Below are 19,837 nucleotides of genomic sequence, written 5' to 3' on the forward strand. Positions count from 1 at the left end.
TTCGGTTGCCATGGCAACCAGAGTTCTGCATGGAATTCAATTCTTTGAATAATTTTGAAAGGGGGCCACCTAATGATCATTCCTGTGAAGTTTGGTGTAATTCTGCCCAGTGATTTTCAAGAAGAAGATTTTTTTAGAAATTGTTGACAGACGACCAACGACGCACGACTGATGACGCACGACTGACGACGGACATGAAGCGGTCACAATAGCTCACCTTGTCACTTTGTGACAGGTGAACTAAAAATGTACAGAAACATAAAGCTTTAACAGTTAATTACTGTCCCTCTAGACTAGTTAACACTTGTATACTTTGAACCGAGGACACAAATTTCATTTTAAGTATACCTTTTCTAAAATATAATGGTAGTTTTATGCAAAGATTCAATGAAATTTACCTCTATATCTCTGCTCCTCCACCTCAATAGAATGTTCTGGTTCTGCACGTTGTCTACGTTCATCTGAAATTATCAAATCAGAAATAGACTGTAACTTTAGATATAAATTCTATTTAACCTAATTATTAACGAACATTTTGTATGAATGTGACTTAACAGACTCCTACACAGCTGATTTACGAACATTTTGTATGAATATGACTTTACAGACTCTTACACAGCTGATTTATGAACATTTTGTATGAATTTGGCTTTACTGACTCCCACATAGCTCAATAACGAACATTTTGTATGAATGTGACTTTACAGACTCTTACACAGCTGATTTACGAACATTTTGTATGAATTTGGCTTTACTGACTCCCACATAGCTCAATAACGAACATTTTGTATGAATGTGACTTTACAGACTCCTACACAGCTGATTTACGAACATTTTGTATGAATATGGCTTTACAGACTCTTACACAGCTGATTAACAAACATTTTGTATGAATGTGACTTTACAGACTCTTACACAGCTGATTTACGAACATTTTGTATGAATGTGACTTAACAGACTCCTACACAGCTGATTAACAAACATTTTGTATGAATGTGACTTTACAGACTCTTACACAGCTGATTTACGAACATTTTGTATGAATGTGGCTTTACTGACTCTTACACAGCTGATTAACAAACATTTTGTATGAATGTGACTTTACAGACTCTTACACAGCTGATTTACGAACATTTTGTATGAATGTGGCTTTACAGACTCCTACACAGCTGATTAACAAACATTTTGTATGAATGTGGCTTTACAGACTCCTACACAGCTGATTTACGAACATTTTGTATGAATTTGGTTGTACAGACTCCTACACAGCTCAATAATGAACATTTTGTATGAACATGGCTTTACAGACTCCTACACAGCTGATTATCAAACATTTTGTATGAATGTGGCTTTACAGACTCCTACACAGCTCAATAATGAACATTTTGTATGAACATGGCTTTACAGACTCCTACACAGCTGATTATCAAACATTTTGTATGAATGTGGCTTTACAGACTCCTACACAGCTGATTTACGAACATTTTGTATGAATCTGGCTTTACAGACTCCTACACAGCTCAATAATGAACATTTTGTATGAGTTTGGCTTTACAGACTCCTACACAGCTCAATAATGAACATTTTGTATGAGGTTGGCTTTACAGACTCCTACACAGCTCAATAATGAACATTTTGTATGAGGTTGGCTTTACAGACTTCTACACAGCTCAATAATGAACATTTTGTATGAACATGGCTTTACAGACTCCTACACAGCTGATTAACCAAAATTGTGTATGAATTTGGCTTTACATACTTCTACACAGCTCAATAATGAATATTTTGTATACTTATTTGAATTTTGAGATCCTTACACAACTGATTAAATGAATATTTTGTATAAACTTGAATTTACAGATCCTTACAAAGTTGAATAATGATCATTTTTACAGGACTGTCTCTTAGACTGTCTATAATTTAGTTACTTCAGTGGCTTCTGTATACCATGTTATAACCATTATATATATTAAACATAATTACTTTGTAAGATTAAGTGAAAACAAATGGAACCTCCAAGAACAAAACACATTAATAATCCTACCTTTACAATAACAACTTCCCTTGCGTTATAACTCATTATAATTAGATTCTTTTACCTGCATAAATGTTACATAATCACTTGTATCACATTAAAGTCAAAACAATACAATAATAAAAAACCAATTACAACAGCAAATAATAAACAACAGAGTTTCCCTGTTAAAGGGGGGTAACCTAAGTAACTTTGTAAATCAAAATGTAAACATACAAAAAATCAATCTTTACTGGAAAAGGCCAAGCAAAATTAAAACTGAAAATTATCTTCTGAATCAGATATTCATACATACATTTAACATAATAATTAAATGAGCCGTGCCATGAGAAAACCAACTTAGTGGGTTTGCGACCAGCATGGATCCATGCTGTTCGCTAATGGTTTCTCTAATATTAATAGTCTTTGAAAGCGAACAGCATGGATCCTGACCAGACTGCGCGGATGCGCAGGCTGGTCTGGATCCATGCTGGTCGCAAAGCCACTATGTTGGTTTTCCCATGGCAAGGCTCAAATCATTTTGAAGGATTGCTACCAGTTTTTAGTTCCAACCATATTAGTCATAATAAAAATTCAGAGACATCTACAATGATGATCCGATAAAAATTGACAAGTTTCAAACTAAAACATATTAGTACAAAATAAAAGGAGAACAAAACGTATAAATATAGAATGAAAGGAAAATCTGTCTTTCAAATCCAATTAAAAAATTACAAAAAAATCCCTTTCATTATCAATTAAAAAGCAGAAATTAAACAAACAAAAGAAGAGAATGTGTTTGGCCTACATGTCATGCATATTTAATAGGAATGGTATCCCTTATCAATAGTGCCAATAAGTGTCTATATCAGAGCTAATCACCTTGTGCAGTATCAAACAATAATTCTGTTAGAATTAGGATTCCCCAGACACTATAACATATTGGTGCTTGTATTAAAAATGTATGCTATAAGAAAACATGTATAACTGGCATGCAAGTCCAAAATGGCAAATTCTATTTATAGTAACCATGCTTTAACTTGATTGCTGTAAAACAAATCAATCAGATATTCCCCCCTGAATTTAAGTCCATGTAAACATTTTAAGTATGTCTGAAAACTTAAATGGCTATAACATTTCTTCAGAAACTGGGGGTATAGTTAACCAAACAACAATGCTCTTCTAGTCTTTAACCTCTTCATTCTGAACTTTGTCAGTGGCTGCAAGTTGCTTTGTATAATATTGTTAAGATAATTTTCTTTTCAGCCTAATTCCAGACATAGTGAATAGAAAATATTGCATGACCGTCACAAAAACTCCATGTTCATAAGATGTGTTCTCTAAGGAATAATCGGAAGTGGTACTTTGACTGTGTTTGATCGTTGCAGTCGCAATATAAAAATGTATATAATATTACATTGACTCCTGCTATTTTAACTTAGAAATGGACAAAGAGCTGAATATAGCGCATGGCAAACATTTCTGCAGAATCAACTCAGCAACATAAGCACACATTCCAGTATCAATTATGAAAACAAAGAACAGATATCCAAACAGTTAGCAGGCCATAATTCATCACGCCTTATTCTAGAAAGCTGAGTATATATATATATGAAATATTTCAATAAAAAAAAGTACAGAAAGGACAAGAGAATATGATTTTGAGTAACCACATGTAAGACAAAACCCTTCACCTGAAATCACTACAATGACAATAAATCTTGCATTAGCCAGTAATGGGAAAACTTTCCGAAGTTTTTACAGGCTTTTTTTTTTCCAATTTCTTTAGGCAATACTAGTTTACATAAGGCTGTGTTATTCCATGTATCCGTGATTCAAGATCCATGTAAATATCTGCCCGTGCTTGCGGATGTCCGTTAATCACTATTCCATGTGTTTTGAGCAATTTGTGACATATTATCACAGATTCTAACACGATCCGATTCATTTTCCTATTAAACAAAGAAGACTGAAAACAGTGAATTATTATACAACAATTCACTGTTCTGAAGTCACAATCATTATGTCAAAGCATCAAATGGCATAGCGGCGTGCTGGAAAAGAAACTGATTGAAAACGGGCCAATATTTAATGAATGCCGTCAAGGATGTACTTTAAAGACCTTGGTAACGTGTTAGAATCGAATAATATATCTCAATCAGTGATTTGCTCTTGAATAAAATCATTGTTTGTCGTTCAGATGTGTATTATTATATCATGAGGACTGTGCCCTCGTGATATAATTCCTTCGCATCTGAACTCCAAACAATGATTTATTCAGCGACAAATCACTAAATGAGATATATTATTTAAGTAAATTGAAAATATCAAATTTACAGCAATTTAATAGCAAATAATGTAGCTATCAGAGTAATGGAAATATTTTTTATCTGACCTGAAGCCAGAATTTTTTTCCAGCGATTTGGGAGCTACAATTTTTTTCCAATATGTTGAAGCCACATTTTTTTTTCAAATCCGGAAAGATTTGTTTTCAGTTTGCCCCAGCACCTCAGAATATCAAATGGTCAGCCTATTATTCAAACTCATGTATGCACACAACCACTGTAGGGTATCTATGAAAATGATGACAGTATATGCAAAAATTGAAATAGGAGATACTAACGAATTATTTTACTTGAAATCCCATTAATTTTGAGTTTGCAATTTGAAAACTACATATTTTGTATGATCAAGACATCATCTTGCACCTTTTATGGCAGGGTTGACTAGCTCTATAACATAGTCACAAATTTCTTCCTATGGATGTATCTTGGAAGGCATGAGTCCTGTCCATAACTTGTCTGTGTCTATGAAAAATCGAACACTGTTGGATTCATCACCAACACAGAGACATATCTGGACACTAAATGGAGAAATGGATATGGCCAAAAGAATGTTTACATGTGAGAATTTTTGCAGATGCAGGCACAAACATGGATACAGACAAAGATCATAGATTGTGTATACATGGAATACCAGCTTAAAGATCAATACTGTTGGGATTTTTCTAAATACTCTTACATGATGGCCTATTTTAGTTTTGTGGAAATTCTAGGGAACGGATTTGTGTGTAAAACATCATATCCTCTAAATACACAAGAATTTGTGTTAGCCGGCCAGTTAGTATTCATAATAGAAAAGTTACATTCCAGATTTCTTCATACAGTATCAGTTAAAAGGTAAGACATTTTAGTAAGGTTCCCAATTAAAGCAAAATTAGTATATTATTTTCCATGCTCACATGTATGCAAATTACCTCCAGCTGAGGCGTCAAAAATGACAGGAGGTGGGCGGGATTCCTTTGGTAGGAGGGGACTTTTAACAGAACGAGGTGTGACTCTCTGTTTTGGAGAAGCTGGAACTTGTTCTTTTTGTGCATGGAGTTTAAGAACATAGCGGGGAGTTTCCTCAAGCGAGGGTGTGCTTGGCTGCAAGGCTGGATGTCCCCTAAATGATCCATGTGATCCTCGTGATGCACGAGAACCATACGACATATGTGAACCTCGTGATTCATCCAATTTTGAAGACCTTGTAGCTAAGAAATTATGTTTTATAATATAAGTGATATGAAGAAATATCAAATAAATACTTTGAAATACAAATAGGGAATTTGACAACTTTTCTTTCACTGTAATTTTTAATCTTCTCTGATTAAGAAACAATACCACATATAACAATTCCGTCAAACAATGAATCAATGAAAATAAAAATATCTTCATTTGTGTGAATTCTGACATCATAAATATGAAAGGAGAGAAAAAAAATTTAGTCTGTATCCTTTTCTATTTGTCATATCATTGCTTCTGTCTTTTAGCCTTCAATACACTCCTGATGAATTTATACATGCAAATAAATTGTAACAGGCAGTCTTTAATTTTGATGAACCAGTGATACTGCTTTGATAAGTCATAACAAGGCAAAGACCTCATTATTTTTATCAGAAAAACAATAATATAGTTCAACTATTAACTGCAGGACGATGCCTGTAAAAGTGTCTGCATTGTGGTTTTTTTTTTAGTTTCTAACTAGGCACCTGATTGAACAGATACTGATGTCAGACAGACATCCTGTTTCTGGTGTAGGAGGTTGGTGACGTGAGGGGAAGAGGAGAATACTACAATGGTTACATATGAGCCGTGCCATGAGAAAACCAACATAGTGGGGGTGCGACCAGCATGGATCCAGACCAGCCTGCGCATCCGCGCAGTCTGGTCAGGCTCCATGCTGTTCGCTTTTAAAGCCTATTGGAATTGGAGAAACTGTTAGCGAACAGCATGGATCCTGACCAGACTGCGCAGATGCGCAGGCTGGTCTGGATCCTTGCTGGTCGCATACCCACTATGTTGGTTTTCCCATGGCACGGCTCATATATATTGTAGAACTTACTATCCATAGCTGGTAGATATCCTGAACCCTCGCTGACCTCTAAATATTCTAAATATAGTTCCTCCTCATCCAGACGTGCTTCACGCACGGGTAAACGAATCTCCGATGTGTCTAGTGGCAGACTCACTTCCAGCACGTTGGACATTAAAACATTTTCTGTATCTGGAATGGAGATTATGAAATCTGTGTAGAATGCGAACAGTTGACTGACAAGCTACGCAAAAGAGAAATATTTAAAATTTAGATTCCTGAACACCTGAATCCTGATTACAAATATCTGAACACGAAAATCAAAATGTGATATTTTTTGTGACTACTATAAATTAATTTTGTCTAACATACAGTCTTTGCTTATACTTTATTTAAATATCTATTGCTAAACAAAATATTTGTAAAATAAGAACTTATGAACATACACTGCTGCTACATAGTGAATCACGTGTTTACATAATTGTACTTTTAACAAGAGTTGTCCATAAGACAGCGTGCTCAACTTTTCTCAGTGCTTGACTCTAAATTAGAGCTTTGCCAGTAAAAACTTATTAAAACTTTAACCAAAAAAAATCTAAGTTAAAAAGGGACATTACTCTCGTCAAAATTCAAACCAGAGTTATGGGGTTTGTTTCTCCTGGTGTAGACTTTGATAGTAAATAATTATTTTACATTTCAAGTCAAAAGCTTTGAAAGTAACAGAGATATTTGACTTTATCAATAAATTAACCAAAAAATTCTAAGTTATAAGGGGCATAACTCTGTCAAAATTCAATCAGAGGTATGGGGATTGTTTCTCCTGGTGTAAACTTTGATAGTAATATCTATTTTAAGTTTCAAGTCAAAAGCTTTAATAGTAACAGAGATATTTGACTTTATCGAAAACTTCAACCAAAAATTCTTAGTTAAAAAGAGTCATAATTCTGTTAAAATCCAAATAGTGTTATGGGGATTGTTTCTTCTAGACTTTGATAGTAAATAACTATTTAAAGTTTCAAGTCAAAAGCTTTGATGGTGACAGAGATATTTGACTTTATCAAAATCTTTAACCAAAAATTCTAAGTTAAAAAAGGGCATAATTCTGTCAGAATTCAAATCAGAGTTATGGGGATTATTTCACCTGGTGTAGACTTTAATAATAAATAACTATTTTAAGTTTCAAGTCAATAGCTTTGATAGTTACAGAGATATTTGACTTTATCAAAAACTTTAACCAAGGGCAAGGCCGACACCGACGCCGGGACGAGTGCAATAGCTCTACTTTTTCTTCGAAAGGTCAAGCTAAAAACTATGCCAGTTCTTTTTAAATAGGCATAAAATAAGCTTAATGCTCTCTCCACAACCAAGGTGGCTATTAAAGGTTCTTAAAGCTTGTCATAACCCTAAAGCACTTGTCAATATTGTTAAATAAAAGTCATTACTAAATATCAATTTTGTAACCACAGAAAGATTGAAAACTAGAAACTGAATTGTTTATACACTGTGAGTCAACATTTTATTACTGTCAAACTTTTACTTAATAATACAAAAAATCTGCCTATATGGGCAGTTAAAACCTCTGTAAGATACCTCAAAATGTACATGTATATACAAGATTAACTTTTAAAGCTTAAAAAAGTTCTGAGAACAAACACAAGAAAGATTCTACAGACTACAACTACTGAAGGAAGAAATGAAACAATAACAAACCATCAGTCATGATGATCCAGTTCTTCTGTTTGGTTTACGTTTAATGCTTTTGATAACAGCAAAGAAATAACTTTTTTACGTGTAACTTATTATAACAACATATTTAAATCACATTCAGGTGAGCGGTGGTATAGTGATTAGGGGGTCAATCACTCAACCTGGAGACTGTGGATTCAAGCCACACCTGGGTCATGACCATGCCTCCTCATACAACTCATAGTCCTGTTTTTTTTCCAGGAAACAAACTCAAGAGTAATTGAAATAACATTCAAGCCTTTATTACAATCGAGTTAAAATAAATTAGTATAATCTAATACATTCTAATTAAATTTCAAATTGTTTGAAATGTCAACAATAAGCAAAGCAAAAAGTTTAACAAGAGCTTCGTCTTGCGGGTGCAGATGCTCATTTTTTTGTCTATGTATAAAAGAATGATTGTCCTACTCATGATTTTTCTACTCATGATTTTCTAAGTCCAAAAGGGGCCATAATTCTTGCAAAAGGGAAAGTAGAGTTATGGTACTTGCTGTGCAGAGTCAGCTTTTAATAGCGAATAACTGCTCCAAGTTTTAAATTAATAGCTTTGACCGTAAAGGAGAAAAGTTGACCTAAAGGCAAAACTTAACCAAGAAATCTGATTTTCTAAGTCCAAACGGGGCCATAATTCTTGCAAAAAGCAAGATGGAGTTATGTTTCTTGATGCACAGAGTCAGCTTTTGATGGTGAACACGTATTGCAAGTTTCAAAGTAATAGCTTTGATAGTTTAGGAGAAAAGTTGACCTAAACATAAAACTTAACCAAAATATCTGATATTTTCTAAGTCCAAAAGGGGCCATAATTCTTGCAAAAAGCAGGATGGAGTTATGTTTCTTGCTGTACAGAGTCAGCTATTGATGCTGAACAAGAGTTGCAAGTTTCAAAGCAATAGCTTTGATAGTGCAGGAGAAAAGCTGACCTAAACATAAAACTTAACCAGGCCTATGCCGACACCGATCAAGTGATGACAATAACTCATCATTTTTTTCTCTCAAAAAATCAGATGAGCTAAAAATAAAATATACTAAGGAAATTCAAGGAAAGGAAGTGCAAGTGTTAACCCCACATCCCCCCTCCCCCTCTCTAATTTTGAGTACAAATGTTTTCCGCACATTCCAATGGAGTCAAGACGGACATCAAGGTGACTGACATTAATTTTGTTCAATAGCCAGATTAAGTTGAAAAATAAATGTCTATGATTTTTCAATGGGAAAGCCCTAAGAAATGATACCAAAAACTAGAAATGAAATTTACACCACTATATCATAAAATATGCATGTTTAAGATAAAGAAATTAAAAAAAATGAGTATGCAATATAATAGTAGCTTATACACAATTGGGAACAGCAAAATCTATAACAGAAAATAATCATAAGAAAAACAGCTTGTGGTCACCATTATACAACAGAAAGGGAATTCTAACATCTGAACAAATGTAAAAAAACTTCCACCAGGAATTTTCTAACTAAGGGTTTTTATCCACAAACACAGCAAGTCATCAGTCTTTCAACTAAACTTCATACATTAAACTCTAATGAAATTGACTTAAAGGCTTTTGCCATATTCAAAACCATATTTTTTGGAACTTGTATAAATCAAAATTTCAACCTTTTTTCCAGCTGGATTGAAGTGACCAGTTTAAATCTACAACATGAAATTTCGGACGAGTGAAATAATGTTATGGATTTAGTGACTTGTTGTGAAAAAGTGGGGAAATATCAACTAACACCAGTGCGCTTACCCTTGTTTGATTTTTCTGTGAAATTGTAACCAGTTAAAAATAAGACTGTGTACAAATAAGAAACACAAAACAAATGAATGTACAACAGTGTCAAGGTTGAGATTTCAGTGAACGTATGCAAGCAGAAATTCCTTTGCAATGGTAGTATGTGTCGGCTATACACAGTCCAGTCCAAACTAATAGAATTATTCTCTACATGTAAATGTACTGGCTTTTGAAGTGACCAATCATGTTTTATAAAAATGTCCATTGAGTTGCAAATAAAATTTCAACATGCTGAATTCAGACATGAAATATGAAATAAATATTTCATATGCCACTACCACATACTGTAAAATCACATATTTTCGCTGGGTCAAAATTTTGCAAATTTGAAATTTTGAGTATGTATGTTCTTGAGGTTTAACATTCACGAAAAATTGTAACTATGGTATCCTTCTTGAATTCTAATTATACTAATAGTGAATATTTATGTGAGGATCAATTTATTTTCACGAGATCTAGGTCCTTGCGAATATAGTGAAAATTAAACTCTCGCGAAAAATTTCTGCTTTTACAGTGCAAGCAGGAAATCTCAACCTCTGTTTAACATGTTATAAATCTGTTGGTACATTAAAATATTTAAATATCCACAGTGAGCAACTTTTCTAGAGAATTAACATAAAATACAAAAATTTAAAACAAGTTTTCAAATATACACAAAGCCATTCCAGCTATCTCCAAATTAGTAAAAATTACAACAAGAACAAGAAAGAAACTTCTTCATTCTCACAATTTGTGTGCAGACTTGCATATCATTGTTCAGAGTATAGGAAAAAGTCTCCTTTATCAAGTTATGCCAAGTTATCTTAAAATCCTTTGACGGCTGGCAGTGTTACTGACCAAACAAAGCAGTATGGACCGATGGAAGGACTGAATGACAGATGGATTGACATATAGGAAATCACAATCCTATAGTCCCCAAAAACTGATTTTAACAAGTAGGGGACTTACAAAGGAGGAATCTATCTAACAGGGTTGATTTTCTCTGCGTGCCATTTTGTCCATTTTCCAGCTGTGCACTTTCTGTCTTTTTCTATTTTTGTGTTTCCCTTCTATCAACAGTATACACTTGTGGTGCTGTGTCATGTTACAATATACAAAATGCACCTGTGCTGCGGTGTCATGTTACAATTTACAGAATACACCTGTGCTGCTGTGTCATGTTACAATAACAGTATACACATGTGCTGCTGTGTCATGTTACAATACATAGTATACACCTGTGCTGCTGCATCATGTTACAATATACAGAATACACCTGTACTGCTGTGTCAAGTTACAATATACAGAATACACCTGTGCTGCTGTGTCATGTTACAATAACAGAATACACCTGTGCTGCTTTGTCATGTTACAATATACAGAATACACCTGTGCTGCTGTATCATTTTACAATAACAGAATACACCTGTGCTGCTGTGTCATGTTACAATATACAGAATACACCTGTGCTGCTGTATCATTTTACAATAACAGAATACACATGTGCTGCTGTGTCATGTTAAAATATACAGAATACACCTGTGCTGCTGTATCATGTTACAATAACAGAATACACCTGTGCTGCTGTGTCATGTTACAATATACAGAATACACATGTGCTGCTGTATCATGTTACAATAACAGAATACACCTGTGCTGCTGTGTCATGTTACAATATACAGAATACACCTGTGCTGCTGTGTCATGTTACAATATACAGAATACACCTGTGCTTCTGTGTCATGTAACAATTTATAGTATATAAACACTGACCTGCAGGTAGTGCCACCACATATACTTTGTAGGGTTTCTCTAGCTCACAACTTCCTATCACAACCTTACACCGGTTACTTTCTGGATCAGGTACAAGCTGTAATTATAAAAGTAAATGTTTCCATAGAAACAAGTCAATAAAAAATGCTATTTTTCATCTTTGTTAATAATGAATCTTTAAGTTTTCCACTGTTCTTGAATAACCTAAGAACATTTATCAGAATGCTTAAAATATAAGAACTGTTCAATATTACTGCATATTTCATATGCAAGTACTCTTCAAAACTGAAGTCACACATTTATGCTTAATCATGACCCAAAACTTACCTATTCAATATTACTTTCCTTTGTCAAATACTATGACATGTAACTAAAAGATTCCCAAAGTCTATTAAAAAAAGTAACTCTATAACTGCACATCCAACTTGGATAAATAATCAGTTAATTGTAATTTACCACTATATGGTCCTGTGCATACCTCTGTTGAGAAGTAATAGTATAATAAATATCTCACTGATAACAGATCTTCAACAAATCAATTTCTTCTTTTTTATTTAAACTAATCATTACAAGGACTTATTAAATAAAGAAAAAAGAGACACTTAACTGACACAATACTATTCGGCTGTTTGATATTTTGCTGATTCTACCATTACATTGCCACTGCTTTTTAAACTTTTTTTTTCCCGAATATCTCTTAACGATAACAGGTTAAATACAAAACTGTAGCAACTTTTTCCTTAGATTCAGTTAAATTTACATTCAACAGTTACTATTATACATTACTGATGCTTAACATGATAAAATAGCACAAGATCAAGACTAGCCAGAAACAAAATTTTTATTTTATAGATACCAGTATATATAAATTTGAACACAATCCAATTAATAGAAACAATTTTGCAATAAGAAATCATTAACACTTTATATTAAGCTGAAATACTGAAACAGGATGACAGTTGTATGACTTTTCTGCTATTATTTGTTTTTTGAAATCCAACTGAAAACAAAGCTCGAGTATTTTACATACCCGGGCACCACACTGTTTGTCATTAAGGAAGACTAAATATCCGGAGACGGGGTTATGCGGCGAGTCAATCGACATCCAGACTATTGCAAGGGCATCCTGCTTCTCTGTCCTCTCAAGGGAGATAACTGGTCCTCCATCAGGAGTTACAAGTGGACATTTCAATTTCTGCAAACAAATAAACTTAGTATGTAGAAAAGTCAAGATAAAGATATTTGTTATACACAATTATATAACAGCGTGTGATAATGCACTATTCTAAAAAAATAGTAAATGGCTTGTTAGGAAAACAAGGGCTGACAGCAACGCTCAACTTCTCAACAGCCTTGTCAATAGAATGAATATAAAAGTCATAAAAGGGGGCATAATTTTGTAAAAATGCATAGTAAAGTCATAGAACAGTGCACTGCTTGTCAGTTCATCATAGTGAACAAGTGTGTAAAGTTTCAATGCATTCCCATCAGTGGGTATTAATTAATAAGATACCAGCTTACATGCAAAAACTTAACCAAAAATTGCCAAGTCAAAAAAAGGGGCAAAATTTGTAAAAATGCAAAGTAGAGTTATGGAACCTATGCACTGTATGTCAGATGATCAGATTGAACAAATATGCAAACTTTCAATCCATTCCCACAAGTGGCTATTAAGATAGCAGCTTATATACAAAACCTTAAGTTAATCAAATCTGGATGCAGATGCAGATACATGGGCAAATCCAATAGCTTTACCTATTCTTTCGATAGTCAAGCTGAAAAAATGCTTCTCGGAAGTTCTTGGTGGGCAGCAACACTTTATAAATACATTACAGATAATACATATAAAACAAGCAATAAGAGAAGCCTACATCACATAACTCTTAACAGGTAGTCAAATATATCAACTGGGAACAGTTTGTACTATCACATTACCAGTCTGTTTGATTTCTGTGTTGTACAGTCTGGTTTCTTGCCATAAACTTCTACAACAACTTCATACAGTCTTCCACCAGCCATTCCACTGACACACAGACTGTTATTGCTCACCGGAAACATGTCACAGTACGTCACACCATTCAGGAATATCTGCAATATCAAATTGTTAAACAGTATGTTACACCATTCAGGAATATCTGCAATATCAAATTGTTAGACAGTATGTCACACCATTAAAATATGTCGTACTATTAGCACATTTAAAATAACATAACTTTATATCATCAATAGTAAAACTGTACATAATAATAATTGGATCTATTATTATGAAGTCTTATATCATTATCTATACAGCTCTTCTACTTTACCCCCAAATGCTGTAAGTTAATCAAACAATATCTAATGTATTTCTCTCTTTTTTTTTCTAGCTGAAAGCACTTAGTATATGAGTTTCTATTTTTTGCTCTGTCTATACGTATTCTTGATACAAACCTGATAGCCTTTGATGAGGGCCAGGTGTCCAGATTCTGGCCGTTCCCAGAAGACTTCCAATGTCCCTGGGGTAGTAAAACAGGCCCTGATGTTGGGAATACAGCCCCACCAGTCCCAAGTCTTTGCCTGTAAAAAAATTAAGTCATAAAGGTAACACAGGTGACTAATACAAAATTAATAATTGAACATTTTCTTAAATCTTAAAATCCTTATTAACACTGTTTCCATTCTTTGGAACTACATTTGTTCCTGCATTTCCTTTGTATCATTTTGCTGAGTTTAACCCTTACCCTGCTGAATTTATATAATGAACTTGTCCATCTTCCAATTTGGACAGTACCATTAATTGTTAAAAGGGGTGCTTATCGAAGAGATACTTGCTGAATGGCGAATAGTGCAGATCATAGTCAGACTGCATGGATGAGCAGGCTGATCATGATCTACACTGGTCCTAAATGTAGAATCAATGCTGTCCAACATCACTTACATAATTATGGCTTTCAGTAGTTTTCTTGCCAGTGCTCATCTGTTACCTGACAACTTCTGAACATGAATTACAGACACCAAAAAACAAGATACACCTTTGAACATGAAAGGGGAAATATGACAGAAAGAGAAACTGACTGCAACATTCCTATTGTTAAAGCTACTTGTGACTTCGACATTCGGGACTAATCATCTATAACAAATATACCCTAAACTGGCTTCATCAACAAGTTGCAATGGAGTTCATGTCTCAAAGGAGTTAAACTGGCACAGAGAAATTGACAAGAAATCTAGATATGAGCCGCACCATGAGAAAACCAACATAGTGGGTTTGCGACCAGCATGGATCCAGACCAGCCTGCGCATCCGCGCAGTCTGGTCAGGATCCGTGCTGTTCGCTAACAGTTTCTCTAATTGCAATAGGATCTGAAAGCGAACAGCTTGGATCCTGACCAGACTGCGCGGATGCGCATGCTGGTCTGGATCCATGCTGGTTGCAAACCCACTATGTTGGTTTTCTCATGGCGCGGCTCAATTATATACATACTGAAGTTTTATGTCTTGGAACGGTTTGTGCCTCAGAAATATCTGTCGAGTCTGACTCATCACCCTCGTCTCCCAACACCCAGAACCGGCTGAAAAATATTATTGTAAAACATAACTAGCTCATACTACCTGATGTGCTAATTGTGCTAAATGATTCAACACCTCCTTATACATACTGATTAACATATTTTATAATAGAGACGTCTGGAGGACAGTGAAAAGAAATTATGTAAATAGTGTCAGACATAATACATTTCATTGTTTTCTGTAGCTGAAAACAAATCTGTAGTAAATGTTTAACATTGAATATCACTCTCGACATTCCATTCATGATGGAATCCATCGCCAGGAGGGTATGAGAGAAGAGAAGCCAGTTTCACTTTTAATGCTAAGCACCAAGCAAGGGAGCTAATGGTACCATTTTTTTCATGTCTTAGGTATGACGGCGACCCACAACCTCACGAATTCGAAGCGGATGCTAGGCTATAAAGGCTGTTGATAGCATGCAATGAATGTCTAAATGTTGTTTATCATTGAATGACTGGGCGGAAATCTTTAATATTTGACAATATGTCTACATTCTTTTGAAACAAAATAAAGAAAAAATGCCAACTATATTTTCATGATTGTGTTTGGGGAATTACCGCTATTTCAAACTTACCCAGAAGTATAAACATGACTGTTGAGACGCCCTTCTTTCACAGCAATAGCTCGTACGAATCTCAGTCCAGGATTCGATAGTGTAATACCCTTCTCTGGTTTGTATAGCTAAAATAAATATTGGTAGAGTTTATATACAGCATGATCTCTTTTTGTTTTCAGAACAATGACCAAATAACAACTTGTTTCAGTTAAAAATAGCACAATTGCAATAAACACTGACAGAAATTATTTTCTTGTGAAAAATGGAACAAGTGTCCTATACAAAAACAGTAGATACCCTGTTACAGCTGAAATATGTCAGGTCAGGGCTGACAAGCAAGGAGTATTCTCAGAAAAACAATTACATAAAGAGTAAGGTCATTCAAGCAATACTGATATACATAAACACAAACTTTAAAAAAATCTGTGTAATCATATTAAATGTGCCTTCATTTTCCTAGTAGTTTCCTTTTATACCTTGATAGAATCAATGTGTAATTCAGCTGGGGAACCATCAGTAGTGTAATATATTCTGGCTCCCGGTGTATCACAGGTCAAGGTCACTCTGGTCCCAGGGTCAACAGTTCCTCCAGAAGCACTGTCCAGATATGGTTCCTTTACTCGCATTCCTGTAATGAACAGTAAAATTGCAATTTCTGTTTACTCCATATCATTTTTTTTAATGAAAAAACACAAATACATTTCATAACTTTAGGCAAGGTAATATCAATGAGGTTCTATTTTCACTAATTTTTGTAAACAAAGCAACAAGCAAATTAAAAACTAGCATGAATATTAAGAATTGTTAACTTAGTAACGAAGTATAAACAACGAAGAAGTCAAAATTCTTAACAACTCCAACATGTCTTTGGTCCATCAAATGCGAAAAACAAAAGACATGAAAGTTACTGGAGGTACATAACCTTAGGAAATGTGTCCTTAGATCAAATAATTCATTGCTTCTGTATAACAATTCTTTTATTACTTCAGTTCCGTCAAATTCTAAAGATTACTTTTTAACTTAATACCATAATCTTTTTCCTGGTTAGAAAATCTGCAACTGTGACTATGACTGAAAAACAAGAGCTGTCCGTAAGACAGCGCACTCGACTTTTTTCAGTGCTTGACTCTGAATTAGAGCTTTGCCAGTAAAATAATTCCAAGTTAAAAAGGGAGATAACTCTGTCAAAATTCAAATCAGAGTTATGGGAATTGTGTCTCCTGGTGTAGACTTTGATAGTTAATATCTATTTTGAGTTTCTAAGTCAAAAGCTTTAATAGTAACAGAGATATCTGAATTTATAAAAACTTTTAACAAAATATTCTAAGTTAAAAAGGGGCATAATTCTGTCAAAACTCAGATCAGAGTTATGGGGATTGTTTCTCCTGGTGTAGACTTTGATGGTAAATAAGTATTTTAATTTTATAGTCAAAAGCTTTGATAGTTACAGAGATATTTGACTTCATCAAAAACTTTAACCAAAAATTCTATGTTAAAAAGGGGCATAATTATGTCAAAATTCAAATCAGAGTTATGGGAATTGTTTCTCCTCGTGTATACTTTGATAGTAAATAATTATTTTAAGTTTCAAGTCAATAGCTTTGATAGTAACAGAGATATTTGACTTTATCAAAAACTTTAACCAACGGCTACGCCGACGCCGACACCGACACTGGGGCGAGTGCAATAGCTCTACTTTTTCTTCGAGAAGTCGAGCTAATAACAAAACTTTAATGAAAGACAACTTCATTATCTGTAAATAAAGTCCAACTTGACACTTACCAACATCCATGACCACCACAGTACAGTAGAAGCCTGGAGATCCCTGTGATGCCACTGTGTAGGACCCATCCTCATCAAATGTGTACAAGAAACTGTTATTGGGTATAGGCTTGCCACTGTTGAATGATTTTGCACCATGGATCACATTCAATGGTTCCTGAACAAAAAATGTATGATTGTTTATGTCTGATAACTAACCTAAAGGGATGCAACTTCAACATATGTAAATTCAGAAAAGTTTAAAGCCTTCACAGCTATGTTCAGAAGAAAAAAATTCAATTTTTCCAGTTTTTCTGGTCTTAACTTTAAGCCCTGGCAGGCCCTTGGCTGGACTTTGCTCATCTTCTACTTGCCTTTGGCTCCCACAGATACAGGTTTGCCTCAAAACAACAGCAGTACTGGGCAAGTCATTCAAAGTCAGCAGATTTAAACATTTTACCATACGGGTTGTTAACTGAGTTTCTTTATAACTTTGGTATGCTATTTTGTTTTTCATTATTTACTACATCTTACATCACTATCCGGAGATTTGACATGTATAATGTTGTGTGACTCCTCCTCACTACCCTTCCAGGTCCATAATACACTCTGTCCTTTCTGTATATAGTACACTGCTGGGTGAAAACCATCCTTGTCTACACGTACAACAGCATTGTCAAATCTGTCATCACACAGAATACTGCTAATTTTTACATCATCAATGTACTGAAATAGAGAGAAAGAGAATAACATTATTTCAACATCATATATCTTCACCATGCATTTGTTTCTTTTTTACAATGTGTCAAGACTGAGGTTCAAGCAAAGTTTCACTTTAAACTAAAAAATAAGCTTGTTAAAATGTTTACTACTATTTGTTAAAGCATACAGTATTTTTTTCATGAATTACAGTGGCTGGATCATTTGCCTTCATCATAACATCATCATCAACAACAAGTACTCACTACATCACAACAATAGCTTCCACTGTCATACTAAAATCTAGAAGTTTTTTTCTTGTTTTTGTTGCTTGTTTTCAGTATCACTTCAAAGGGAGAACATAAAGAATGAAATATGAAACATTTATAGAACTTACATTTTCCTTGCCTCCTTTTCCTTTGGCAAATGACTTGCTGTAGTAATGTTGTACACCTGTTCTTGTAATTGCCTTGCTCATACACCGCCTGAATAAATATAGGCAATTTATATAGTAATACATTGCAACAGCATGAATAAAATACCAGAATTATCCAGGGTATTGAATGATCCCGTAATACATTGCAACAGGAAGAATAAAATGCCAGAGTTATCCAGGGTATTGAATGATCCAGTAATACATTGCAACAGGAAGAATAAAATACCAGAGTTATCCAGGGTATTGAATGATCCAGTAATACATTGCAACAGGAAGAATAAAATACCAGAGTTATCCAGGGTATTAAATGATCCGGTAATACACTGCAACAGGTGAATAAAATACCAGAGTTATCCAGGGTATTGAATGATCCGGTAATACACTGCAACAGGAAGAATAAAATACCAGAGTTATCCAGGGTATTGAATGATCCGGTAATACACTGCAACAGGTGAATAAAATACCAGAGTTATCCAGGGTATTGAATGATCCAGAAATACATTGCAACAGGTGAATAAAATACAACAGGTATCCAGGGTATTGAATGATTCAGTAATACATTGCAACAGGAAGAATAAAATGCCAGAGTTATCCAGGGTATTGAATGATCCGGTAATACATTGCAATAGAAAGAATAAAATACCAGAGATATCCAGGGTATTGAATGATCCAGTAATACATTGCAACAGGTGAATAAAATACCAGAGTTATCCAGGGTATTGAATGATCCAGTAATACATTGCAACAGGAAGAATAAAATACCAGAGGTATCCAGGGTATTGAATGATCCGGTAATACACTGCAACAGGAAGAATAAAATGCCAGAGCTATCCAGGGTATTGAATGATCCAGTAATACATTGCAACAGGAAGAATAAAATACCAGAGTTATCCAGGGTATTGAATGATCCAGTAATACATTGCAACAGGTGAATAAAATACCAGAGATATCCAGGGTATTGAATGATCCGGTAATACACTGCAACAGGTAGAATAAAATGCCAGAGTTATCCAGGGTATTGAATGATCCAGTAATACATTGCAACAGGAAGAATAAAATACCAGAGATATCCAGGGTATTGAATGATCCGGTAATACATTGCAACAGGTGAATAAAATACCAGAGATATCCAGGGTATTGAATGATCCAGTAATACATTGCAACAGGAAGAATAAAATACC

The 19,837-nt window shown here is 34.5% G+C and overlaps 1 protein-coding gene across 14 annotated transcripts in view; it reads right to left on the bottom strand.

Annotated features, from left to right (window-relative positions):
* Window positions 1-19,837, bottom strand: part of LOC123530547 (uncharacterized) — a 139,220-nt gene that overhangs the window by 75,749 nt on the left and 43,634 nt on the right. For 9 of the 14 annotated variants that reach the window (XM_053521068.1, XM_053521067.1, XM_053521066.1 and 6 more), the window contains 14 exons: window positions 18,618-18,705; window positions 18,056-18,247; window positions 17,543-17,699; window positions 16,237-16,388; window positions 15,779-15,885; window positions 15,119-15,206; window positions 14,086-14,211; window positions 13,591-13,743; window positions 12,686-12,850; window positions 11,656-11,752; window positions 9,859-9,873; window positions 6,401-6,562; window positions 5,271-5,549; window positions 399-461 (listed from right to left, as the gene is read on the bottom strand). In XM_053521068.1, coding sequence (XP_053377043.1) covers window positions 399-461; window positions 5,271-5,549; window positions 6,401-6,562; window positions 9,859-9,873; window positions 11,656-11,752; window positions 12,686-12,850; window positions 13,591-13,743; window positions 14,086-14,211; window positions 15,119-15,206; window positions 15,779-15,885; window positions 16,237-16,388; window positions 17,543-17,699; window positions 18,056-18,247; window positions 18,618-18,705 — 1,844 coding nt within the window. The remainder of the gene's footprint in view (window positions 1-398; window positions 462-5,270; window positions 5,550-6,400; window positions 6,563-9,858; window positions 9,874-11,655; window positions 11,753-12,685; window positions 12,851-13,590; window positions 13,744-14,085; window positions 14,212-15,118; window positions 15,207-15,778; window positions 15,886-16,236; window positions 16,389-17,542; window positions 17,700-18,055; window positions 18,248-18,617; window positions 18,706-19,837) is intronic. The other 5 variants (XM_053521072.1, XM_053521071.1, XM_053521070.1 and 2 more) reach the window with 2 other exon arrangements.

Source organism: Mercenaria mercenaria, chromosome 13 (assembly GCF_021730395.1).
Source record: "Mercenaria mercenaria strain notata chromosome 13, MADL_Memer_1, whole genome shotgun sequence".
NCBI classification, from domain to species: Eukaryota; Metazoa; Mollusca; class Bivalvia; order Venerida; family Veneridae; genus Mercenaria; species Mercenaria mercenaria.